The sequence below is a fragment of the Leucopleurus acutus genome (genome assembly GCF_964270905.1).
Source record: "Leucopleurus acutus genome assembly, chromosome: 8".
NCBI lineage: Eukaryota > Metazoa > Chordata > Mammalia > Artiodactyla > Delphinidae > Leucopleurus > Leucopleurus acutus.
This window is the reverse complement of record NC_139151.1, coordinates 45,073,474-45,100,355: the sequence shown is the minus strand read 5'-3', so window position 1 is coordinate 45,100,355 and position 26,882 is coordinate 45,073,474. Positions and strand designations below refer to the sequence as shown.

General features: G+C 38.8%; 1 protein-coding gene across 1 annotated transcript in view; it reads right to left on the bottom strand.

Annotated features, from left to right (window-relative positions):
- Positions 1 to 26,669, bottom strand: part of CTSC (cathepsin C) — a 40,909-nt gene extending 14,240 nt beyond the window's left edge. The window contains exons 1-5 of the mRNA XM_082844514.1: positions 26,385 to 26,669; positions 23,790 to 23,935; positions 6,048 to 6,214; positions 2,890 to 3,045; positions 545 to 660 (exon numbers count right to left, since the gene is read on the bottom strand). Coding sequence (XP_082700640.1) covers positions 545 to 660; positions 2,890 to 3,045; positions 6,048 to 6,214; positions 23,790 to 23,935; positions 26,385 to 26,556 — 757 coding nt within the window. The 5' untranslated portion in view covers positions 26,557 to 26,669. The remainder of the gene's footprint in view (positions 1 to 544; positions 661 to 2,889; positions 3,046 to 6,047; positions 6,215 to 23,789; positions 23,936 to 26,384) is intronic.
- Positions 26,670 to 26,882: the final 213 nt, after the last annotated feature.

Below are 26,882 nucleotides of genomic sequence, written 5' to 3'. Positions count from 1 at the left end.
ACTTACTGTATAGCACAGGGAACTATATTCAGTGTCTTTTAATAAACTATAATGGAAAAGAATCTGAAAAGGAATACATATATATAAACTGAGTCACTTTGCTGTACACCTGAAACTAATACAACATTGTAAATCTATTATACTTCAATTTTTAAAAAAAAAAAGGATTCCAGCAAACCACTTGCAGAAGGAAGACCAATTTTGGCTGCATGCAATTTGTTTCTACACAAGTCTCTGCGACTAGGAGGGCAAATGAGTTTGGCTTACGTATCACTCTAATTTCATTAGCTACCTGGAACGCACTGAGAAGGATACTGAAGAAATGCTGAGCTCTGCTGGAGAGATTATCTACTACCAAAGTCTGTCATGGACACAAAAAGAAGTGAGTATTCATTAGTTATATATTTTCCATTTCTTTACTAAAGTGGATCATAACCTATTCACCTCTGTATCCCCAAAATCTGAGAGCCTGGCACATAGTAAATGTTTAATAAATATTTCAGAATGAATTAATGAAAAAAAAAATCAGATTTTTTTTTTTTACCTTGGTTTCGAACAGGAGTAACAAAATTGGTACCACGAACATTTCTCCAGTCCCAGGATGCTGGCAAATGCAAAATCTTTTTCTGTATTTCAGCAGTTATTGGTGCAGGTTTGGGCCTAGGATGGAAATAGACATTTGATGTCAATATATATTCTTTCCTTTGAGGATGATTCCATGATTTCAACCACCTGGCTGGCTAGAATGTAGATTCAGGTCCAAAGAGCACTTGTCTAGCAGTGTTTCAATGTGTCTATTATACAAAAATGTGTCTACTATACAATGTGTCAATTATACAACTAAGTTGTATAAATTACTCATTTCTTTTTCAGGATCTAGTAATTTTCCCCGGTGAAATCATGTTGGTTTTGTATATTGCCATTGCTAATTCTAGTATGCCTAAATAGCTGCATTCTCTTACTTTTAATAGATTTTGACCAAGAAAGCAGATGTGAGAAATTGAAGATGGCCTACAAAGGATTTTGAGAAAATAGAGGAATGACTGATGTTTGACTCTGGAGATGGTGGTGACGGTAGCTGTAAAAGAAGTGAAGGCATGTATATAAAAGATCTCAGTAGAAGCAGGCAGACTAGCTCCATAAACAGATGAAAGTAAGACACAAAGATGGCCACCAATGGCTTTACCACTTACTAGCTGTGTAACATTCGTCAAAGACCTTAACATTACAAAACTATGATCACCTCCTATTAAGATGGGTACAATCATGCCTACCGCAAAGGACTGTTATGAAAATTCAATGTAATAATGATTAACAAGTGCTTAAAACATGGCCTTGTCTCTGATAAGTCCTTACTAAATTATTAAGCTATTAGGATGATCACCACCACCATCATCATCCTCCATGTCATTAAGACTAAATACGCTGCTGATACATTTAGGTGACTATCTAGCACAAAACAGGCAATTGTTAACTTCCTTCTTCCTAACATCCTATAAAGGCAGAGTGTTTGCCCATCAATGCACACACAGATAAAACAAAAGCAATGTGACAACAAAGCTCAGTGGTGTGAAAATGAAGACAGTGAAAGAAAAATCAGGGAGATGGAGAAGTGAGAATTACAAACATCACAGGCACACTATACATTATTGGCTTTCAATCATTTGGGTCCAGATTCTTTTAAGAATCTGCAGAGAGCTCTGGACTCAGATGTCCATAAACAATACGTTTTTCTACAAGAGTTTTTCAGAAACATGGCACCTGACACATGGCAAAGCAGTTGGGGCTGAGGCTCAGTCTTCCAGACAGGAGTCCCAGTCTCTCTGGGCTCCAGTGCTGACCCCACCTCCTCTGGGTTCTCCTTTGGCTTGTTACTGAACAGGTCTCAACTTCTCGTCTCACGCAGATACAGGATGGCTCTTTCACTTTAGTGAATCTGAGAAGGAATACGGTATGCTCCCATTCCCAATTTCGACTAACCAGAGCATCTCACACACTAGTCATTCCTCAGAATACACTTTGAGAAACACTGTGTAAGATTCTTTTCAGATATGGGTAGAACTGTGAGAGAAACTACATAGTCTGCTAAATCCAGCTATAGTTTTGAGGGAATAAATCTACCAAATTCCTGACTGTATAAATTCAAAGAACGGTATAACTTTCCATAAGAAATACACCATGGGGTATATAAACTAAAGATGGGAGGGAAATGCCACGCTGGCTGAAGGTAGCAGAGGTATATTGATAAATATGGAATATTTTTTGCTGGACCTAAAAACAGAGAAAGGATTTTGAGATTTTTACAGGTGGCAAATTTGACAGTTTCTATAGGTAAGTTCAGGGGTATCTGAGGCAAAGGGAGTGTCATGAATGGAGGTAGGTGAAAGTTTTCAGGAATTTTCTGTCATATTATTTGAAAGCAGGTCAAGGTAGTCAATACAGTTATGGGCAAATTTAGGTGGCTTTGATTACCAGGCTAAATTTATTCATTAGACAATAGGTAGTGATTCAATCATAGCTGGGTGTAAGAAGATGTAACAGGCAGTATTTCATAGAATGGCTAAGAGTGGGGACAGGGAGGGGTAGAAACCAAAGAGAGAGAAGGCAGGAAGCTGATCCATTATACAGGATAGAGATGACAAAGCCCTAAGCCAAAGTGTAGAAAATAGAAAGAGAGTAAAGGAAATGGCAGATGCTGTGAAAGCAAAACCCATAAATAGGGCTTGGAGAACATCCGAGTCTGTATGAATAGGAAAGGGAGATGGTCAGGGAAAAGATAACATAAAAAGCCTAAGTTACAATGACCAATAAAATGATGAACAGCCCAGGGAGGAGGATATCAATTGATACAAATATCTTTACTAGTGGTAAAGAGATGTGCTTTATTACCTTGGAATTCTCCGGCTGTGGCCACCACCTCTCCTAATCATATCTTTCAGTGTAAGAGTCTCATATTCCATGTATGCAGTCGCAGTCCAAGACTTCTGAATGGCATTGATAGCTTTCACAAAGTTGTGGTTATATTTGTAGAGCCTATTAGAATACCTGCCAGCAAAAGTAAGACAGCTTCAGATACACTCTTTACTGATGTAAATAGATCCCGTTAAAATAGGCACTCTTATACTGTGGGCCTGAGTGGAAAGTGGTATAATCTTTCAGGAAGGCAACTGGATCTGTCAATCTCTATCAATAGCCCTCTATATCTCTATCAATAGCCTAGAATTGGAATGTGTCCTATGAAAATAAAAGTTCAAGTGAACTAAGATGTATGTATAAGGATGTTCAGTGAAACATTTTTATACCAGTGATAGATTATAAACATAAATATTCTAAGGTAAGGGATGGATTAAATAAATAATGGTACTTCATTTGCTATATAGTTTATTCAGTAAAAATATCTGGAAGATTATTTAGTGATATGGAAGACTTCACACTATATTAAACAAAAAAGCAGAATATCAAAGAAGTTTATATAGAATTAATCAATTTTTGTGAAAGTGAACATTTATATTTATACCATAAGTACATACAACCATGATTATCTCTGAGTGGTGACATAGGATCACCACCTTTCCCCCACCCTCTACAATTTCTACAATGTACCTTTTACACTTTGTAATAATAAAAAATAAAGGCGGAGGGGGGGAGGACAGCAAAACTGTATACAATATATATATAGCATGGCAAGCATTATAACCACATGATGGAAAAAAAAATGGTTCCATAGGGACATTTGGTTTATATCCTTGTTACTCAAATTTGGTTCTTGAGCCAGTATCAGCAGAAGCACCTGGAAGCTTGCTAGAAGTATCCAACCCAGGCCACCTGAATCAGAATCTACATTTTTAACAAGATCCCCAGATGATTCACAGCAACATTAAAATCTGAAAGGCACTGGTTTACCTGCCAAATGCTTGGATATAGATGTAAACAAGTCGAACACACAAAGAGCATGTTTACAAAGCAAGAGAACTGAGGGAGGTGATTATTCATTTAACTTAAACATGTAGCTCACGTATGTTCCAGGTGCTAGGAATGAACAGAATTCACCATGTTATTTCTACTAAAAAAGATTCTGGCCCCGGAGCAGCTAAGCCCGTGAGCCACAACTACTGAGCCTGTGCTCTAGAGCCCATGAGCCACAACTACTGAAGCCTGTGCGCCTACAGTCCGTGCTCCGCAGCAAGAGAAGCCCCCGCAATGAGAAGCCCACGCACCGCAACGAAGAGTAGCCCCCGCTCACCACAACTAGAGAAAGCCCACGCACAGTAACAAAGACCCAATGCAGCCGTACATACATACATACATAAACACATACATACATAACATTCTGTAACTTAAGTGTGACTCACTACCCAAGACTTTCATTAACATTCAATTATGCAAAGCAAGATATACATAACCTGAGTAACATGTTAGGCATATTTTGAACTTTTCTTTCTCTTTTAATTTAGATGTTCGCAGAGAGAGTATTTTGATATAGTCAAAAATCCTGGGAGCACTGAAAATAATAAGAAAAATGTGCAACCACATTGATAATGTGTTAATGTTTTTATCAAAATCCTTTCCCATTTGTTGCAAAATGTGAAACCAGAGAGGTACCTTTATTAAATAGATTATAAAACTGCCTGTATTCTATTTCTGACAACACTAGCACACAACAAAAGCCAGTTACAGTTGTTGTTTCTTAAGACACAGGAATATATTTTAAGTTGTAAATGTCTATCTTGAAATCAGATCATTAAGAGCTGAAAGAGACCTTGATGGTAATTTAGTCCTAAATGCTTACTTTACAAGTGAGGCAACATAGATTCTGAGCACTCCGGTTAGTAGCTTCTTCACTAAATGAGGCAATGTTTGAAATGTCAGAAAAGTACAAAGTAGTAGGGTGAAAAGTGAACAGCTTCATAGGAAAGGTGTTGCTCAAGGATCACTCCAAACAAAGCAATTTAAAAGCTAAGTTCAAAATGGAGGTGATGAATTAGTCTAAATCTTGGGGAGTACTTCCCCAGACAAGTGCGATTTGTCCTCTTTGAACTCATGTCCCCCCACCTTCTCTGCTGCAGAGTCATTCACTGCCAGTGTGGTCTGGCTTTGGATGATTTGTTCATGTACACTTTCAGTGGATTTCACAACCAAACAAAACAGAAAATTTGCTACTGCTAATATTTATCTTTTCCTTCCAAACTAATAAAAGTCTGAAATCTCGTGTGGTTCATAGTTACTTACACTGGACCTAACTCAACAAAAACTTTAACTGAAAGTTATACACTGAATTGTGTCCTCCTCAAATTCATGTGTTCAAGTTCCAACCTCCAGTACATCAGAATGTGACTGTATTCAGAGACAGGGCCTTTAAAGAGGACATTAAGGTTAAATGAGGCCATATGGGTGGGCCCTAATCCAATATGACTGGTGTACTTTTAAGAAATGGAGATTAGGACACAGACAGGATGACCATGTAGAACAACAGTGGGCAGCCATCTGCAAGCCAGGGACAGAGGCCTCAGAAGAAACTAAACCTGCTGACACCTTATCTTGGACTTATAGCCTCCAGAATTGTGAGAAAATAAGTTTCTGTTGCTTAAACCATTCGGTTGGTGGTACTCTGTTATGGCAGCCCCAGGAAACTAATACGCTACATAAATACTAAGAACTTTAATTGCAGTTATTTATTTCCTTGTTTAAAACTTATGTTCAATTAGCATCACCTATATTTGTTGCAACATAAACATACGTATCTACAAGTATTATGCAACATATTATTACATGGCAATAATAAAATGACTTTTCTGTATAAGTCACTGCAATTCTGTGGTCCTTTATATAACTATTCTTTAAAGCTATCATTGGTCCATTACTTTTGAAGTACTTTGAAAAACTTTCTTCTCTATCACTCAATGTATTTTTCCAGGAAAGTTGTACATAACATGGCTTATGTTTCTAAGTCAAATAAATTTTATATAATCAAATTAAAATTTCCAAGAATTAAGACAAACATACATATTATAAAAAACTATATGTAACTTTCATTTATGACAACTCACTTTTCCTGGAGATTCTCAAGGTGTGCTGTGTTCACGTTCACGTTCTCAAAGGTATTTCCCTCCTTCTTTCCTGTGAAACAAGCCCAGTTCCTGCCCAGCACGTCATGCACCCAGCCAGTCATGGTTTCATGGCAGTAACTAGTTACCTTGCCGCCCTCTTCTTTATACTGCAATCAAATAAGAAAAGGAAAAGCCAAGTGAATCTGTGTTCCTCTCTCAGGTCTGTTTCCTTGTCTCCCATTCACAGTAAAGATGCCCCTTTTTCGTTTCATCTTAGGGACCAGTCACTGCCAACCAAAACAAAAACTGAGAGGTTTCAGTTTGCGAACTATTCTAGAAAAGGAAGAGAAATAAACTTTTCTACGATTAGCATCACTGATTACCAAGCAAAATTTACACAACAAACACTTCTGGGGAACGAAAGGCAGGGAAAGAAACTCACATTTTTAGAGCATCTGCCCCATTCCAGGCATTTTACAAAAGTTACCTCATTAAGCCTATGAGGAGACAGGCACCAATAATCCCATTTTACCAGTGAGTAAGTGGAGGTTCAGCTCAGAGAGGGTAAGCAGCCCCTACCTAAGGTAACAGAGCTGTGAAGTGGCAGAAACAAAATTCTGCTCAGTTTGTCAGACTACTTTTCCACTCAGAGAAGATATATTCCAGAAAAATACAAGAACATACGGTGAAAAATTTCCAAAATATTAAAATTTTTTCTTCTGTTAACCTCCCAATTTATTAGTATATTCTAATCATGAGGGAGTTAAAGTAACTTGATTATTAAATATTCTCTCCACTTTATTTCACTAATATGGCCCGTTGTCTTATGTCGATGTTAACGCTGAAAAATAACTGCAGTTGACCCTTGAACAACGCAGGGGCACTGATTCTCCACAGTCAAAAATCCACATATTACTTTATAGTCAGCCATTCCTATCCTGGGCCCTGCTTCCAAGGAATCAACCAGCCTCGGCTCATGTAGTACTGAAGTACGTATTTATGGGAAAAAAATCTGCATATAAGTGGACCCACATAGTTCAAACCCATGTTGTTCAAGGGTCAACTGTATATAGTGACAGATCTAGGATCTGAACTCAGATGCTTTGGCTCCAGAGCCTAAAAACCCTTGTGTTATCACATGTCCTCATGGAGGAAAGGATATATAATCCAGAATGAGAGCGGAGAGCATGGGAGGAAGAAAAGAAAATAATGCACGCTAAATTTCTTTCTGAAGGGACTTGGATATAGACGATTTCAGGCACTGACTTAATTTCATGGAACAGAAGCACAAAAGCAGTTCAAAGGCAACACAAACAAATCAGCACAGCAAGCAGCTGTGTTTCAATGCTTTTCTTTACAAAAGTACACGGTTGGTTTTGGCCCTCAGGATGTAGTTTGTGGACTGAATCTAATATAATGGATGCTACTTTACCTATGCTGAGGGGGTGGCAAACTTCTTTTTAAGGGCCAAACAGTAAATGCAGGTTATCAGTCCTCTGTCATCATCACTCAACTCTACCACTGCAGTGTGAAAGGTACGCAGGAAACGCATAAGTGAATGAACTACATTGTGTTCCAATAAAACTTCATTTACAAAAACAGACTTATAGTTTGCAAACCCCAAGTTTAAAGGAATGTGTAGGCTAAACTACTCTTAAAGGTAAAACTACCTTACTGCATCTGACTCTGAATTCAAATCATATTGAGGCATAGAGTTAAAAATGTATGGCCTTAGAATTCAAAAGAGCTAGGTCTGAATCCTGGGATTCTTGCCACACAAGGTAAGTTACTTTGGGCTATTCATATGTACATTTTGCTTCTTCCTTGGTGGTTCCTAACACTGTGAAGCCAGTCTCCCTACCTCTGGCTAAGAATATCTCCACTAGCATGAGTTTGGCTCACCACTCCTCATTTCCCTGCCAAAGCCCCAACTCGGGATACAGGAACACTGAAATAAAGGCCTAGGACACGACCAGGCTGCAACACTGGAGGGTATGTTGCGTGAAAAGGTTAATAAAGTTTATATTTATTATGCTGAACTATCTGTAACTACTATTTTTATAATCAAAACCTGTTCGATATTGGCAACCTCGTATGATGCAGACAGGCCAGCCGGGGGTAGGCCACTGCTCACCCCCACCAGTGCTGTTATTAGAAAGCAGTCTGACAAGGCTTTAAGAGTTTTTCAGAGCTACCTTGTAGAAATTGTCAAATACACATAAATGAAAAAAAAAGGCTAAACACAGGAAGATGTTCATTACAGTAGAAGAGGCTAGGGAAGGCTGCTTGCTTTTATAAATAGTGTTATTGGAACACAGCCAGACCCACTTGTTTATAGGATTGAATATCTTATCTCTGGCTGCTTTGGTGCTACAGCAGCAGGACTGGGGAGCTCCCAGAGACCATAAGGTTCACAAAGCCTAAAACATTTACTATCTGACCCTGTTAAGAAAAAGTTTGCTGACCTCTCTGTATAGAACAATAAAAAAAAAAAGAAAACCTGGGAATTCCCTGGTGGTCCAGTGGTTAGGACTCCACGCTCTCACAGCTAAGGGCCCAGGTTCGATCCCTGTTTGGAGAACTAAAATCCCACAAGCTGTGCGGTGCAGCCAAAAAAAAAAAAAAAAGAAAGAAAGAAAGAAAGAAAAATAACCTATGATGTATTAAGAGGAAAAAACTACAAGATAGTACTTAAGTGGAGTGCAAATAAGTAAAATTTTTATGAAATACTATTTTTAAAAAATGAAAGGTGAAAATGATCTTTGGGTGGGATTTTCTTGGTTATTTACAAAATGAAGATAGTTATATACATTTCGTGAAATTCATCACTTTAAAAAGGTGATGAATTTCCTAAGGATAAGAAACATAGCCTACAAAGCCCTAGAAGAGGACACCTACAAAGGATGGTTCAGATGTTGCTAGAGACTAACTCTGACCTGTCTAGGATTATGATTACACTTCCTGAAAAAAAACATGATTTGTATAACCTATTTTGTATTTTGCTAAGTTCTTTCACTTATTTATCAAATGCTTATTGGTCACATAATATTTCCCAGGCATCACGTTAGGTGCTAGGTGCTAGGCACACATGCACATATGTATTGATGCAGCCCCAGACCTTAAGACGCTGGGTATTCAACGAAATAAACAGACATGTAAATAAGGTGGTTATTTATTTGAACCCAGATCATGTGGTCCAGCAAGTTAACCATGCTTGAAAAAGCCTGGGAAATTTCCCCACCTAAGCAGAAAATTTAGATCACAGATGAAATGACTTTCTCAATGTACCAAAAGAGTCAGGGGCATTCAAGTTAGAAGAAATGGGCCCCATGTTTCTCATCAGTGTGCTTTTTGTTCACCTAGTTGGCACAACTTATAAGCATGATGGCTAACACCAAATGAACTTCCCCTGTGAGGAAAAGGCTGATTTGTTATTTTGATTGGAGGGGGAAAAAATATCACTGAAGCATGACCGATTGTGCTAAAGATCCTTACCGTTCATATTTGTTCAACAACTCTATACCCTTCACCATCAATGTTACAGAACTACAGGACCTTAACATTTACCTATCACATCATACTTTATAAACATTTTACAGATTACTCAGAAATCTTAGAGGTTCAAGAGAACATAAAGATAATACAGTCTCGGGGGACAAAAAAAGAGACCTAAAAGAGATGGTTGAACTAGAATTTATAACCAAGCATTCTTCCCAAATACCATGCAACATTTCTTCATACACTTTGTCTTCTCACAAAGTGCTAGAGAAATAAACATACAGGTCAATTGCCAAAAACACGGAGAGGAGATACCTAGAAACCATGCAGGAAATGCTTAAGCAATTTGCAAAGGGTTTTCACCTATTATCATGTGAGCCTCACAATGATCTTTTGGGATAATAGGCATTATGTTTTTCATGGGAAAAAAAAAAAGTGACTTTGCAAAGTTAGAGAAGAGAGAATTAAAATATGAGTTTAAAGGTTACAAGAATCATTGCTTTATTCATTATTTCCTTTAAAAAACAAAGCTGGAAATTAATTGGCTCTCATGAGTCAGATCCAAACTGTTGCCCAAGACCCTTTTTAGGGGTCACTTAAATTCTCCAGTAGCCCTAATGGTGATTTCCCACTATTCAGGTGTCTATGTTGTCCTGGCTAGTCCAGGCTTTTTACCCTTTCTGTCAAGGGTTTTTGATACAGGGCAGAGGTAAAGGACTTGGTCTGCAGGCTCGACTACCTGGACTGGATCCAGCTCTGCCACTTACTGGCTGTGTGATCCTGAACAAGTTACTTACCCTCTCTGTACTTTCAATGTCCTCATCTATAAAATCAGGATGATGATAACAGACTCAACCTCATAGGTTGCATTTTATGTATACTAACCCATTTAATTTTCCTAACAGCCTGTGAGGGTTGTTCTTTCCACGTAACCACTGTGAGAAGAGGATTTTTTTGTTTATTCATTAACTAGGACACTGGCACTAGAAAGCAATTAGTTATTGAATGAGTGAATAAAAAAATGAATAACAGAAAGAACAACAAATGCCAAGTCCTATTTAAACAATAACACAAGAAACTTAGAAAAATTTATAATTAAAAGAAGAGTGACACTTTTATAATTAAAAGAAATTTATAATTAAAAGAAGTGGGTCACAGAGACCCAAGTTCTGACTTCGCCTATTACTTCAGAAATGTCAGTTTTCCTCCCCAAACCTCAGTTTCCCTACTTGTAAATTTAAGTTGACCTGAAAGTTCCAAAATATCCCTTCAAGTTTCCTAACTACACAGTCCTTACATCTGTGGATTTCTTATTTATTATTCACAAAGCCAGGTAAATAATTTAGACATACTCCTTACTTACATAGAATATTTATACATTCTAAGTAACCCTAAATAATCCTAAAACACTACAACTGTTTTTACTTAGCAAATTACCAAGAGATGCTATCTTTATGTACCACTTCTTATACATTAAATTGATGGAATTATTTTCCATTTAAAATTTTTATTTTATTTTATTCTGTAGTTTTCCCAGTCTAAAATAATTTGGTCTTCTTTTAGAACCTGAAATTACCTAATGAAAGGTAGGACAGGACTGTGATGCCACTGTGCAGGACAGCTACAACTTAGTAGAAAAGAGATATTTAACCCCCCAAGAAGCCAAGTACTCAGTACCTTAATTTGAGAGGACCACACACTGTGCCCCCGTTATTTTCTTGATTTGAATGTTCTCAATGTTTGTCATTTTTCCTGCTATTGTAAAATACATCTTTTGTGATTTCTGACATTATTACCAATTAAGAAGTTGAAGTTTTGGCCACACTATCCAGCTTGAAATGTAGCTTAATTTTTTTTCTAAGGGTTTTCATTTATTTTATTTATATAAACATCAGTCTCTGAATACTGCCTTGCACAGATGGCATAATTTAAGTTTCTATTCATTTATGCCAATTTCTATTGCAACAAATAGATAATTGCATAAAATCTGAAGGAATTCCAAACCCTAGCACTTGGGTTTAGAAAACTACTAGGATTCAGTAACTCTCCATTTGCTTCTTCAAGATTAACGTTGGGTTGCCAAACATTCTTGAAACCACCAGTCTTCAATTTCCCATTCACTTTATCAATTCTCCAATTCCATCCAATTACCTACTAATGTTAACCAACTGAAAAAGAAAAGGTTGGGATATTTTAGAACTTAAGTTATTTATCCCAGATCTCTTTCTCAACTGCTTTTTGACACTAAGGGGGGGGGGGGATCACTTATACCTTTTGTTCCACTGTTTTCCTGATTACAATTAGCAAATATTTGAATACTTCCTTTACATAATGCACTAGCTATGAGAAAAATGTACTTTAATGAAAAAGGACTCTGCCCTTTAAATCCCTGTTCTGCCACTTATTTATGTAACCTTGAGCAAGTCGCAACTAAGGAGCCTCAGTTTCTTCAGCTGATAATGGGAATGATCTCTACTTCACTGGATTCCTATTGAGAATAAGGATGACACTGAAGTTTGAAGAGTTTAAAAAGTTATAAAACACTAAACAAGTAACAATATAAACACTACCAACTGTTACCACATGGGATACAAAGCCATTTAAGACTTTACTCATGCTGTCAAAGAACTGATACTCTAGCCCAAACTGTCAACTGAGCAGTTGATACGGGTTTTATCCTGTCAACCAGTGATTTTCCAAAATGAGAAGACAATCCATTAAAATATCAGAAAGAAAAATCTTATAATTTCGATTTCTATTTGTAGCATAGAAATAAAATTGAAAACCAACCTCCACTATTATTTAATATACAAAGCAACACTGATAACCCCACTCAGTTCCAATGTCAGATGTTCACCTGTTATGTGCAGTATGCTGCCTAAAGATGGTTAGGACACAGCACATTCCCTTTTATACGTGCGTGCTTAAACTCACTTATGTACATCTGATGTACTTAAGCTAACTCGCACAAAATGAACATGTGGCTTAAAATAATACTTGCAAAGAAACCAGGATTTGCAAACACTAATGATGTAAATATAAGAAAACATAGGAAAATAACAAAGCTTACATTTGCCCTATTCCTGGTATGAGTTTTTGAAAACATGTTTTGAAATGGTTCCAGCGTTGCGGTATTCACTTTTTAATCTGTTTTATCCATAAAGCAAATGTCTCCGTTTTAAAATTTGCCCATTAAATTGTCATCATTTAACACCAAACATCATTTAAATACCAAACAGTAATTCTTCTAAACTCTACCAGTGACACTTTCATACTTTTAACAAAATGTGTCAAAATTAAAATTCTTTACTTGAAACATTTTAACTAGAAAATTGTTTCCAAATGTTGAAAATTGGCAGTAATAAAAATGATGGGTAACAGAAATCCTTACATTGCTTTTGGCAACAAAATCATGATAATGAAACATAGTTTTACATTGTTTCCAAAGAATATCATAATGAGATATATTTTGGCAGGACATGTTTTTGTGACAATAAATAAATCAAATATTTAATCATTTAATATTATTTCATGTTTGATAGCAAACATGTTAGTATCATAGTGCATGTATATAATTTTTTAAATGTATGTATACATACTATGGAATACCTATTAAAAATCTGGACATCTAGGTCTAATCCATCAATATCATTCACCATTTCAGAAAAGAACACCTTGCATGAAGTTAAATGGTTTGATGATACACCACACATATAGAGAGATTACATTCCAGAAATACTGAAGAACAAAGAGTGTTTATTCAATTTTTTGCCATTTGTTTACTGTACATGTCTACGTAAGCGCAGATTAACTGCTTCCATCTGCTGTCAGGTCTGGAGTGTGAATGAAGCCATTAGATGGCAACAAAGGAGAAGAAGGCATCTTTTGCTAAATTGGTATTTTTCCAACCCAACCAAGAGTGTCACATCTTACCTCAGAAACAAACTTCCCTGGCAGTTTCAAGGATTAGCTTCCGTTTTCTGCCCACTAACCAGACTTAACCATTTATTTAAAAAGTTGAATTTTAATGAGTTGTGAGACTGCCAGGAAATTGCTGCGGTGGTTGCAACCAAATAACCTGCAGCATTTTACTGAAGGAACTGGCAATCAGATTTACACATGAAAATGGCGGACCATAAATTTATTTCCAGGGCTGAAAAGATGTTCCATTTAAACCAAAATATATGTTCCAGAACTAGTTCAGAAAACAGCAATCTGACACCCAGCAAGGCAGACAAAGTCCCTTGGCTCATTCCTCACTTATTTGCTCATAATCTCTTAAACTGTAAGGTTGTTAGAAATTTTAGAGTTCATTGACTCTAACCTTTAGCTGGTGCTTCTTAAGAAGGAGGGGGTGGGGGCACAGCCCACAGCACCCTAGGCTAGTTTGAGTCCTTGGTTATCCAGGCTTTGGGGAGCCACTGCAGTCACAGATAAAGCTCACTATTTCCCCATGACAGCTAATTTACTTTTTAGTAATTCTGAAAGTTAGAACTTCACTATTTTTAACTCTGAGGTTTATCTTAGCCTCTACAGTCTCACACAAAAAATTAAAATATATAAGCAGAATAAAATGTTAAAGTCTCATCTGTTTTCTACAAAGTCATTCAAAAACTATGGCCTGAGGGTCTACCATAGCCTCTAAGGACACAAAGTAAAAATACTTTCAGAAACACAACAATAAAACAACAGAACACAATGGTATATTATTCAATTTTCTTTCTCTTACAAATATTTATTGAAGCCCTATTATTTATCACATATTGAACTATACATAAGGAATAAAATGGTCATTAATACAACGTTGATCATTGCCCTCAAGGAGTTTAAAGGCCAGAGGAAAGGACAAACAGGCAATTACAACAGAGAATGCTAAACAGTAATCTATTATGGGGCCTACTAACACAAATACCTGCAATTTTGTACCCAAGTTTTCTCTTTCATAATCAAACCAAACATTTAGATGCAAAGATACTCAAAGAAACGGGGTGGGGGGGGGAACACTTTAGTAGGGGTGATTTTAGATGCCTTGCTAAATATATTCTTACACACATTGGTTGCTTTGTCAGTATTTACATCCGGACAATCAGTTTGAAAATATACAACTCTTACAGAACGCTGTAAGTATGTAACCTAATATTTTTTTTAGAACAGAGGACCAAAAATATAAACATAGTACCGTTCCTGATTTGGGCTTCTAGAACCCTATAGAATTAATTCTTTGTAAGCTGGTATTACTTTTGAAGTCTTTGAAAAGACAAGAGAAATGTGGATAATTTTCCAAACTAAAGTTCCAAGATAAAGTTCTACATGCATTAGGTGCTGAAGATACACAGATCTTCAGTCTGGAAGAAGATGACACGCTATCAAGTCATTCCTTTTACAGCAGAGTTAGTACTACCAGGGCAGAGATACCTGCAAAGTACAATTGGAACCAAAATAAGAGCATTCCTCCCAGTAAGGGAGAAAGCTGGGGAATTTCACAGAGGTGGCATCAAGATCCTGAGTGACAAAGAATCATCAGGATAGGGCTTCCCTGGTGGCGCAGTGGTTGAGAGTCCGCCTGACGATACAGGGGACGCAGGCTCGTGCCCCGGGCCGGGAAGATCCCACATGCCGCTCACCGGCTGGGCCCACGAGCCATGGCCGCTGAGCCTGCGCGTCCGGAGCCTGTGCTCCGCAACAGGAGAGGCCACAACACGGAGAGGCCACAACACTGAGAGGCCCGCGTACCGCAAAAAAAAAAAGAATCATCAGGAGAGAAGAAAGTATCCAGGTGGCAGTCGGATGTACTCTTATTTAGTTTTTATAAGATATAACCTTCCCAGAACAGCAGACCAATGCCTCTCAAATGATATAAATAATTATCTGAACCAATAAAGTAATGATGACAACCTACTATCTAGAGAAAGACTCTTCCACTCAAGAAGCAATTCAAGGGATGCAGAAAAGTCCTCCCAGACAATTAGAATTAGGTGTAGCCCCACATTTTTGGTTTGCCAAGGCTGATGTTTAATCGGCTCTAAACAAATGAGGAGGAGACTAGTTCATTGTTTATTAACAGGAAAGACCTAAAAGACAGCAATCAGTTAGAACAATAGTGTAATTAAGAAAAGAAAACTTGGGCTTCCCTGGTGGCGCAGTGGTTGAGAGTCCCCCTGCCGATGCAGGGGACACGGGTTCGTGCCCCGGTCTGGGAAGATCCCACATGCGGCGGAGCGGCTGGGCCCGTGAGCCATGACCGCTGAGCCTGCGTGTCCGGAGCCTGTGCTCCGCAACGGGAGAGGCCACAACAGTGACGGGCCCGCGTACCGCAAAAAAAAAAAAAAGAAAAGTAAACTTAGCAAGGGTACTTAACTTGAAGGTTACAAAACTCTCCTTCAATTTGGAGAACCATAAAGAGAAGGAAAAAGTAAATTTTTGTCTTGAATAAGGTACCTGGGCTTAGGAAAGAAAGTCAGTAGTCTCATTTGGTAAGGAAATCTAAGGTTCAAGCCAATTCTTCTCCTAAAATTTCAACAAGAGCCAATACAGTGCACTGAACTAACATTTGTGATGCTTACAGACTATGATTCACCAGAAAACCTGCCCAAAATGTGACTTCAAGTACCAATACTTGTTTGTGAAACAAACTTGACAAATAGCCCATATCATTCTACAGTTAGAAGCTGTGTGAGTTTAAGCACTGTATGAGACTAATTTTCCCTATCTGAAAATTGAAGCTAGTAATATCTACTTCATGGGATTTTTGTAACATAAAGCATGTCAAGTTCTTAGCACAAGGCTGGCACCTAATTTTAAAAAACACCAAAAAAAAAATGTATTAATCATACCATCTTTCTGGGCAGGGGTACTGCAGATCTATGATCTATAAAAAGAGACCCTTCAGCCGTTTGGTTTATCTCAGAAAGCCTCCTCCCCCAAACATGTCCCCCTGGGACCATCTTCCCACCCATGATGTATCTGTACATCTCAAGATATTCTGAAGCCTAATTTTATTCTTATAATAGGTGTCAAGGTAATTAGAGAAAGAGAAGGCACTTGGGAAGTTCATTTAACTGTGAGTAAAATTTGCACTGTTAACAAAATCAAACAAACAAGTCAAGTCCTAAAAGCAGTCTGAAAAAATCATTTCAACAGAAGAGTTTTCAAAAGAGAAAATAAGAAAGAAATGTATGTTGCATATTGTTCCTTTTATTCAAAGGCTGAAGGGCGAAGCCACCTAAGACTTCCAGGTTTTTTTTCTTTTTCCTGCTTGGTCTTTGGTTGTTCACATTCCAGAATGGCAGTTGCTGCTTTCCAAGGAAGTGTTCAGGAGGGCAGCTGCCTTGGAGGTAGGTTACCAGGACTCCTTTGTATGTTACATGCACATAAAGACTCCAGAAGGGACTGTAGCTGCTAGAGGCCTCCTGCTAGCTGTTAGAGGTAGGTAGGTCCACTGCCGCATGCTGCTCTGCCTCTTGCCTCTTAGCCCCAAAGTCTGTTTTTGGCTGTGGTTTTAAAAAAGCCCCTCAACAGATGCTCTATTTAATAACTAAAAGACAATAAAAACTAGAGTTACAAGCCAACAAGGATCATACTGTCTCTTAAAAATTTAAACATATTAATTTCTTTAAGTGAAAAAAAAATACTAGTATTTAGTATTTCAGATGCAGGTATTTTTTCATGCTATTTAAGACATTCACAAAAAGCCGCCATTCTCAACAGCTGAATGCTTAAGCAATACATATCGTGCATGCAGCCAATATGCTCAAGAAGCACATGCAGATGCATTTTAAGTTAAATGCTACCAAATAAGCCTAATATAGTTTTGAAATGTAGTTAAGAAAGAGGCTAATCTAGCAACCGAGACATAATAACATATACGCCTTACAAATTCTAAATGTAGGCTTAATGCTACTTGGATCAATGTTTCTAGGTACAAGACTATTTATCCCATTTACATTTACAGATCAAATACTAGGGTCAATCTTTTCTGCTGGTAGAAGCATCTCCCTAATAAGGAGAAAGAATGAAAGTTTTAAGACAGAATTTTGTAAACTGCATTCTGAGGATACCTTAAATTTTTGTGAGGAAATAATGGTAAACTTATTTTAGAAAACCTTCCTATCATATCTCCCTTCTCAGCTATCACCATACAGTATATTAAAGATTGTGAGAAGTTCTGAAAGAAAACTATTTAAGGCAGTCTACACTTACTCAATTACCAGAAATAAATTCAGAAGAAAGAGCTTATTGGTTTCAGCTCTAATTTTCACTTTGATGTTTTATTAGTGGCTGCCTAGAACAACCTTTAAAGCTTAACAAGATGAAGCGATACAACTTATGAGTAATCCCTTCCTGGCACATGTGTGGGCCACCGCTGGCCCATTAAACAGTTTGAAAAACGCTGATACAGGATAAGGCTCTGGTGCTTTCAACACTTGCCCCAGTTCCCTTTTTCATATCTCACTTCCTTACTTAAGAGCTAAGTAAAAGAGGAAGGGAAAGGGGAAAATCTGTTATATGAAATGTAAGGGAGGGTAAGTCCCTATTAACTTTTTCTCTCTAACCACCCATTTTTCCATCAAAATTTTAGACATCTCAGTTTATGGATCCAGAGAGAGCAATGATTAAAACATCTATTCTGAAAGTGTGAGGAGAATGTACAGAGTGAAAAAGATCCTCTTCTCCCTAGTCAACAGTCTGTTCTGAGAAGGAACCAGTTTAAAAAATGATAGGTGATGTCTCAAAGGGATGACTAACAGGTACGTCAATTTCTCTGGCAGAGCCACCTTCTCTACTGGAAGACAACTAAAATGCCATGGTTCACATGGGTCCCTCTTGAGTCTTTTTAGAAAAGAATGAGCAACCTCAGGCAGCATAGCTACTTCAAGGATGTGAACTGAATTTGAACCAACCTTTCCTTAACTGGGTCTTTATCTTTTTGGTTTCATGTCCACTTACGTTATAAGCATCATGCTTGAGAAAGCTAATCTGATGTGTGCAAACAGAACATACTAACATGAAAATAAATGTGAAGGCACATAAGAAGTAGCAAATAAGCAGGCTCAAGCAAGAAATCTATAAGAAAACCATAATCTCTCTGTTCTCCATCTTCCTCTCCCTGATGAGTAAATAAGCATTAATTTTTATAAGCCACCAAGGAGGAGGGAAGCTTGGTTTTAGTAAGAAAGTTAAAAATATTTCAATGGAGCTCACCCAGTTTGTTCCTCAGGTGTGGCATATCATATATCCCCACAGTTCCCAGTTGCATGAAAAACTGACTGATAAAATCAGTGACATCCTACGAAGGGTTTACAATGGAAAACTGAGTCATTACGTTGAGATTAAGCAACATCATGAAAGAAAACAAATACCCAGACATGTGTTAAGTGCTTAACTTCTGATTCTTTTCCTCAATTTAAACACTTTTAAAAGTAAACATCAAGTTATTTTTTTAAAAAAAGACAAACTCATCTTGGTGTGTTGAATCTGTATCAAAACAGGTAAATCTATCCCAATAACAAATATTCTGAAAGTTTGTTATATCTTAAAAATGAACCCAGAAGGCACAACAGAAAAATTGCGCGAGACTCCCAAATCCTTTACTGTAGGAACACATGATTCACATTTCTAACTGTTGTGACAAGCTTGAAATCTGTAAGTCACTAGCACACAAAATGGGTAAATAAATCCTCTGGTATGGATTTCCCAATATACTGTTCTTGTTTTGAGTACCAACCTGCTTTAGAAATACTCACGGTCGTGTTTTTAGCTTATAGTTCTACAAAGACTGGTAGGTCCCAAACAAAAACTCAATTAGAAATCAGTGAAGTCTGCTTAACTATCCCCAAATTCAGTTTTCAGCCTCATGAGTCTAGTTTCCCTTCTATGCATCTTCTTCAGCCCTTGAGTAGCTTAATGTCCAAAATAAAATCTGAGTTCATTCGCTACTGCCCCCTTTTACAGCCTCAGAGAAAGTAAAGTGAGAAACAGTAAAAGGTTAGAAAGCTTATGCAACTTGAGGGTATTCTTTGAAGCTGAGTTTGTTTCATACCACTTCCTTCCTTGGCAATTTGGTAGAGGACGGTGTAGAGGAGCTTTATACATGCTCATGGTAAAAAATGAACAAATTCCACAGAAGTGTAAAGAAGAAAAAAACAATTGCTTACCCACCCATCACAAAGTCAGCCGTAATCAAACATCCTTTACATTATTTTGTTACATTGCGTGTTTCTATACAAGAGGTTGGTTGTTTTTCATCTGCAGCTACTTTTAAAGGGTGCAAATTTACTGGAGTGTGCCAATTATAATCAAATGGTAATGCTATTAAAATTTGATAGTCTTAGAAACTGGCTTGTGCAGATGGTCTTTTATTTTGGCCAGCGCATTATTTTAAAGGAAAACTGAATCTGAACATCTCTAGGGAAGTTTCCATTTTGCCATAGGTTGAATAACTCCTTATTGTTTTACAAAAGTTGTTTTAAATGCTTAGGTATTTGCCTGGGTGAGCCCTAAATTCATGTGAGTTTGTAACCCCGCCAAAGTTTTCTGATAACTGAATCTATGCTGGAAGTTGAGTAGAAAAAAAGTGTCTTTCAAAAATGTACACCTAGTGCTTCCTGCCTAACTCAAACTATGTATAAATTTCCAGTGTCAAGATTTCCTTCCAAGCTTTTATCTAGCTTAAAGTCCTATGTAAAAAAAAAAAAAAAAAAAAAAAAAAATCATCCCCACTCCACTCCCAATTTCTTAAGCCGTTAAAACCAAGGGAAAAAAGGTCGAAGAACCTCAATTCATGAAAAATTCTGCTTATTTTCCAGGTGAGGCCTGAATAAGTAGAACTTAATAAAAGCAAGTTCCTAGCAATAAAAGTGGTGTCACAACTGCTCCGAAGTTGGCATTCAGGGAGAATGATGTGGAAGCTGTCTGTTCTGTTGAGCTGCAGGCTGATCTGGGGGAACAGAGGAACAGAAGGCGGAGCAGGAACCTAATAGAATACCTTGCATGTAACACCCGCTCAGCAAACTAGCAGGAACAACTCAAAGAAACAACCTCATGAAAGCATATCTGAAGAGGGCAAAAGGAAACAAGTGGTAGGGTCTGCTGTGAATTAAGGAAGACTCCTGGAAATCCAACTGATTTGTAGAATAACAGTGGAGGGTCTAAATGGCAAAAATTTGTCAGATACTTCTGCAATAGCAGTAGGTTGAGTGGATTATGGCGTAGTTTACATAAGGCACCTAAACTTGAATAGTAAACACTGCTTATATCTTGATAATTGTTCTTTTTTAAAAATAAATTACTTTTCATTTAAAAGATACTTCTAAAATCTGTAGGAAAAAAATCTCACATGCTTTATTCATTAAATAGGTGAGGTTTCTTGAGTTACACACCCAGCATGGATTCCCCAGCACCACTGTAGGAAATACCCCGAGGCTTACGGTAAAATCCAGCAAGCCTTTAATGTTAACAAGTATCATTCCAAAAGTGTTTGACTGCCCTATTATGTAAAGTCAACTCCACTTTATCATTTTTCTTAAATTTGTTAAATTCTGCTACTCCCCATTACTTTTTCAGTTGGATTTGCTAAAAGAACATGGCATTTTATCACTCTGCAAAATATGTTTATCTGGAACTACTTGATTGTGTTAAGAGAAAGTTTAAAATCAAGTATCTTGTGTACGTTCTGTTCTGCTTATTGAAATTATGATCCTTATCACATGATCTAACTACTGACCAGAGTGGCTGATTTGTTAGGAGGAAAAGAAAACATGGTCCTGATGATGGTTCTGGTCAAATGAACACTTTAAAAAATACACTGAAATCAGTAGCAAAAGAACACTCTTCTACTTTTATTCCTAATAAGAGAATGCTGTCCAGAAGCCTATGATCAGGTAGGGTTCTACCCTACAACCAGTGTATGCACTGACTCTTCCCACATATGGTTGAGAACACTTACAACTTCATTTGGCTTTAAAAAGCCTTTATTGATCTGCAACTAATGTTCTGAGGCTACAGAAAAATACCAAATTTGCTTATACTGTGACTTAAAGAGAAATAGAGTTGACCCTTGAACAAAGGAACAACGCAGGGTTTGGGGCACCAACCCTCCAAGTAGTTGAAAACCCACCTATAACTTATAGTCAGCCCTCAATATACGGGTTTCCACATCTAAGGAATCAACCAACCCTGGATCACCATTTGCAGATTCAACTAACCTCGGACTGTGTATATATTTACTATAGTATTTATTATTGAAAAGAAAATCTCTGTATAAGTGGACCTACGCAGTTCAAACCTGTGTTGTTCAAGGGTCAACTGTACAAAGAAGTGTTCCGATTCCTCATTCAGCTACCAGCCATTCCCTCTGTCCCCACCATCTCTGGACTCGTATTCAAGCTGAGAGCAGACAGACTGATGGGAAAATATTACCGGAGGGAAACTGCCCTTGCCTGTTTCTGATTATGTCTCAGGTAAGTAATGGTGTCATTAGAAGTTCCACCACCAGTTTCTCCAATTCTACAGAACTGAAGAATGAAAAGTCTTCTAAGCCAAATGGGTAAAACTATGCACTCATCTATTTATATACGACACCCTATCCTGTACTTAAGTAATTTATGCAACGTATTTCTCAACTGAATTCTACTTCATTTTCATGTTTTAAATAAATATCGATTACCTATTTTGTATCAACAAAAGGAGAAGAGGAAGGGAGAGGTGGGAAAAAGCAGGGGCAAGAGGAAGAAGTGGAGGAAGGAGGAAGGTACATGGTAACAACTGTCTTGAATATTTCTTTCCTTGTGCCTCAATTCCATAGGCAATTCACTCCCCACCTGAAGGCAAAGAACTTTTGAAGGACTGTAACAGAGTACCTACAAAGGTCTACAAAGCCCTAGGCTCATCAATATGCAGGCCAAGAATTATATTCAGATGGAATCACATTTACTGCATACACACTACAATTTTTAAAACTCATACAGATACTGCTATGATTTTTAAAAATACATAGTATCTAGGGGTGATATTTAAAAATATTTAATAACTGGTCAAGCATGGGCTTCAACTAATAAAACAGACTGCTGGCCCTCAATGGCCAGCATGGATGGACCGGTTCCCACCAGCTGAATATCAGACAGCCAATCCAGGTGAGGGGAGACAACTTTTCTCTTTTCTTTTTTCAATTAAGAAGGGGTCCTCGTAGTTAAAAAAAAAAAAAAAAAAAAATTGGGCATTACTATTCTTAGAAATTTGGTTGGCTCAGATGTTAACAACATATCCTAGTTAGTGATTAAGCCACAACCCACATGAACGATCACAATAAATTTAGAAATTAGTCTTTTCCTGGTGCTTTGTCTTTCATCATCTTTAACAGAATCATTCCCTCACCTTCCCACAAATTCCTGTAATTGGCCAACTCTTACCAGATGTTTTAAAGGCTACCGACACTAACCCATGAAAAACTGTCTTTACTTATACTTTATTTAGAATAAGAAACAGCTAGTCTCAGGTTTGCGTATTCAATTTAGTTAAACTATTTAATACCCTGCTAATAGGAAACGTTCCAACTTCAGAAGGATATCTGGGATGGACTGCAATTTGTGCTCAAGTATTTTACCTTAGAGTGTGTCTGCAATTAGAAGCAATGTGTAAGACCATAAGAATGGACAACGGTTCTTCCCTAGTGAGAGAAGAAAACAAGCTGGGCTGGCCAGGCTACCTTCTGCTTTCATTAGCCCAAGGAGTAACTCCAAGGCTCTCCATCTCTGTCCCACTTTAGTCAAATAAATTATTCACATTAATATATTTAGTACATTATACTAGTTCAATGAGTCATTTAGGTCAATTTCTCAAAGCTAACAAACGATGATAAGAGGGACAGTATAATAACCTCAAGATAATAATAAAAACCCTATCTTTCCAACAGATTCAGTACAAAGCCAATTGACTAAGGCAACAATTAGAAATAAAGACGTAGTTATAAAGAAAATAAAGAATTTAGTCATACTTACCAAAATGTAAATTTAAATAGAGATGGATCATACATACTCAAATATAGATCATGTATTTTTTTTAAACCTACTGAAGTTATAATTTTAAATAAAGTGGCAAAATTACACCATCTAATTTCTCTTCAGAAAATTGGTATCCCTTCTGGTTATCTTCTTAATCTAAAATTAAAATACTGAGGGTCTCCTCATTAGAAGAAGCTTCAGTTATCAAATCATTGAAAATATGAATGTATATTCCAACAAAACTAACCTTAAAAAAGGCAAACCACTTGTAGTCATTCAACACAATCTCAAAGCCTTGATTGTAAATGATGGTGAAATGGCCAGAATTGCCAAAGTTATCATATGCTGTATCCAACTTCTTAAGGTGCACCACTACTTCTTTTTCTGGTGGTCCTGAAGAAAAGAAAATGCACAACAAAGGAAAATTATGTGGACTTCAATGGGAGGTCAAAGCTCCTCTATAATTTCCATTATTTTTAAGCTGCTTTCCTTTCATGCTACTGAATGTGGGTGGATCTGGCTTGTGAATGTATCAGAGTCCCCGTTTTGGTGCCTCCCTCTGTATAATCCCAGAGGGGTCTCAGGCAAGAATGTGAAGCAAAGGCTCAAAAGTACGTCAAGTAGCCCAGAAGGCAGAGAGACCCCAAAAAGTACAGCCACTACCTTCCCAGAGCATCCAAACACTGAAGAAATTTTTCCACTGAAGAAAAGGAGAAATGGGGTATGTTGAAAATGACCAGCAGAAATGAGAAGACAAAATGGTAATCAAAAAGTGGAAATATAAAAAGACTTGCTACCAGATCATAAGAACAAAGGAAATGATCTCTTCAGAGAAGAAATGGGATGGATATCTTTCTTCTAAATGGCTGTACAGTTCAGAACCTCAGAATCTGAATCCTTTCAAAGTATTCAGCAAACTCAAGGTTTTTATCCTATACAGCTAATTTGTGCCAAATGGAACTAAACTTTTAACCTTCAGAAAATGGGGACTCAGATCTGTGGGTGTCTTTAATTGATTAGATTAAGGTCAAAGGTATGGAATATAGGCAGAGAGGCTGCCTGAAAAGGGTTCTGCTGTGTCCAATCTGGAGGTTTCCACACTTTGGACAATTTTTCCATGTTTCAGATTAATGCTCAGAAATAGGGGATTCCATGTGACAGAACACTGCAAATCCTGATCTCCTTTCTGCTTTGGATCTCCAAGTTCAACTTTTAAAAGAGAAAATGGTTATAATGCCCAGTACTATGAAATGCCACACAGTCATTTGGAGTTGGACAGTTGAGTAAGTCTGTTTAGTGACAGATGACCTGGCAATCTCTGTTCCGTTAACAAGGAAACTGCAGTTGAGAGCTTCACTCATTCTGCACAAGCCACAGTGTGGTAAAGGTTTGGGCAGAACGAGAGTGCCTTTCCTGACCCAAGACTGTGTGTTTTTTCTTCTCCCTTCACTAAATTCTTTGTCCTTGGGATAGCCATGTTATCTGAGGGCATATGGAATGTTCCAGGGTGTTCAAACACTAGATATTTATTGAGAGCCTTCCATGACCCCTGGCACTGTGCTTGGCTCTGGGCATTTCAAAATATAATTATTTGCCAAAGAGGTATAAAAAAAACACAAAACTTTTATATACTACTGAGACAGGCTGGGACCTGGGACCCTTTGCTGAAGTGCTGCAATGCTTGCACCTGGACAAACCTCCTCCAGCAACAAAATACAAAGAAACTATATGGGACTAAAAATAACTGCGTGCATGCACAATTGGGCCCCATTATGGACAAAAAGATACAAAAAAGCAAAAAACTTAACTGCCACTTCTGAAGAGCCCTGTGCAGAAACTGGGTGTCCGGAGCAAACACTGGGTATTGCGCATGCCCCCTGCACTCAACACCCCCAGAGGGGTGGGCAAACCACCCAAGCCAGCCCTCTCCCCACCCCCCGCCACTGGACACAGCCCATACCCTCTCCCCATATAAGGAACAAGCTTGTTACTTGTTCTCACTAGCCCTGCGGCAGCAGGGGCCCAATAAAGCCTTGCCTGAATTTCTTGTCTGGCCTGTAGTCAATTTCTGATTGGCGAAGGCCAAGAACCCTGGTGGGTATCACTACCCCCCCTGCAATACATGAAACTGTGTAGTGGTACCAGAAGCTTTCTCAGGTCCACATCAATATCTCTGGGCTTGGGCTTCCCTGGTGGCGCAGTGGTTGAGAGTCCGCCTGCCGATGCAGGGCACAAGGATTCGTGCCCTGGTCCGGGAAGATGCCACATGCCGCGGAGCGGCTGGGCCGGTGAGCCACGGCCGTTGAGCCTACGCGTCCGGAGCCTGTTCTCCGCAACCGGAGAGGCCACAACAGTGAGAGGCCCGCGTACCGCAAAAAAAAAAAAAAAAAAAATCTCTGGGCTTAAGGGCTCTTTCCCACAACCTAATAAAAGGAAACTAAAAGCTATATTCTCAAGAGTCTTTGAGCTCATTTTTCACTGGCACAATAAAATACTGCAGATGGGATGAGGAGATAAGATTGCACGGTCTCAACTCTTTAACAAACCAAACAAACCCAAAAACAAGAAACGAAAACCATGGCGGGGGGGGGAAGTTCTTGCAAAAAGTGTTGGGGGCCCGGGAATAACCAAGACCGAGCGAAGTGAGACGTTCTCAGCAGCTCCACGTTGACGTCGCTGCCCTGGAGCGGTAGAGGGCACGCCCCCCATGGACCCCAAGTCCCGCCAGGACCTCCGGGCCTCCCCCTAGCGGGGGCGCTGCAGGGAAGGGCTCAGGGACCAAAGGGAAGGAGCCCCGGGTAGGCACAGGAAGGAAGCGGGTGCAAGGGCACCGGCGGCTTACCCATAACCGAGCAGTTGACCTCGCGCTGAGAACCGCTGCGGCCCACGTGGAAGACCCAGGTGCCCAGCAGGTCAGGGTAGGTGCAGTTGGCAGGAGTGTCGCAGTGCACGTTGCTAGCGCTGAAGAGGAGCAGCAGGAGGGCGGCGAGCGGCGAGCCGGGCCAGGGACCCATGCTGGCAAGGCCCTTAGGAGAAGTGAGGAAGGCACGCGAGCCACAGCACTGAAGGCGGGGACTGAGGCCACAGCTGCTGTGCTATAGTGCCTTAAAATAGAGGTGCTGGAAACCGGCAACCCGGAGGGGGGCGGGGTCTCGGGGCCGCGGGGGCTGGGCGCCTGCCAGTGGCACCGCCCCTTAGGTAGGGGCTTCTGGAGAGCGCGCCCGTCACCTGGCGGCCGTCGGACCTCAGGCCAGCACCAGGTTCAGGTGCCAAGGGACACCTCCAAAGAGGACTGCAGAGCCACAGCTGGTCTGTGCGCGCCCCAGACTGCGCTCCTTCG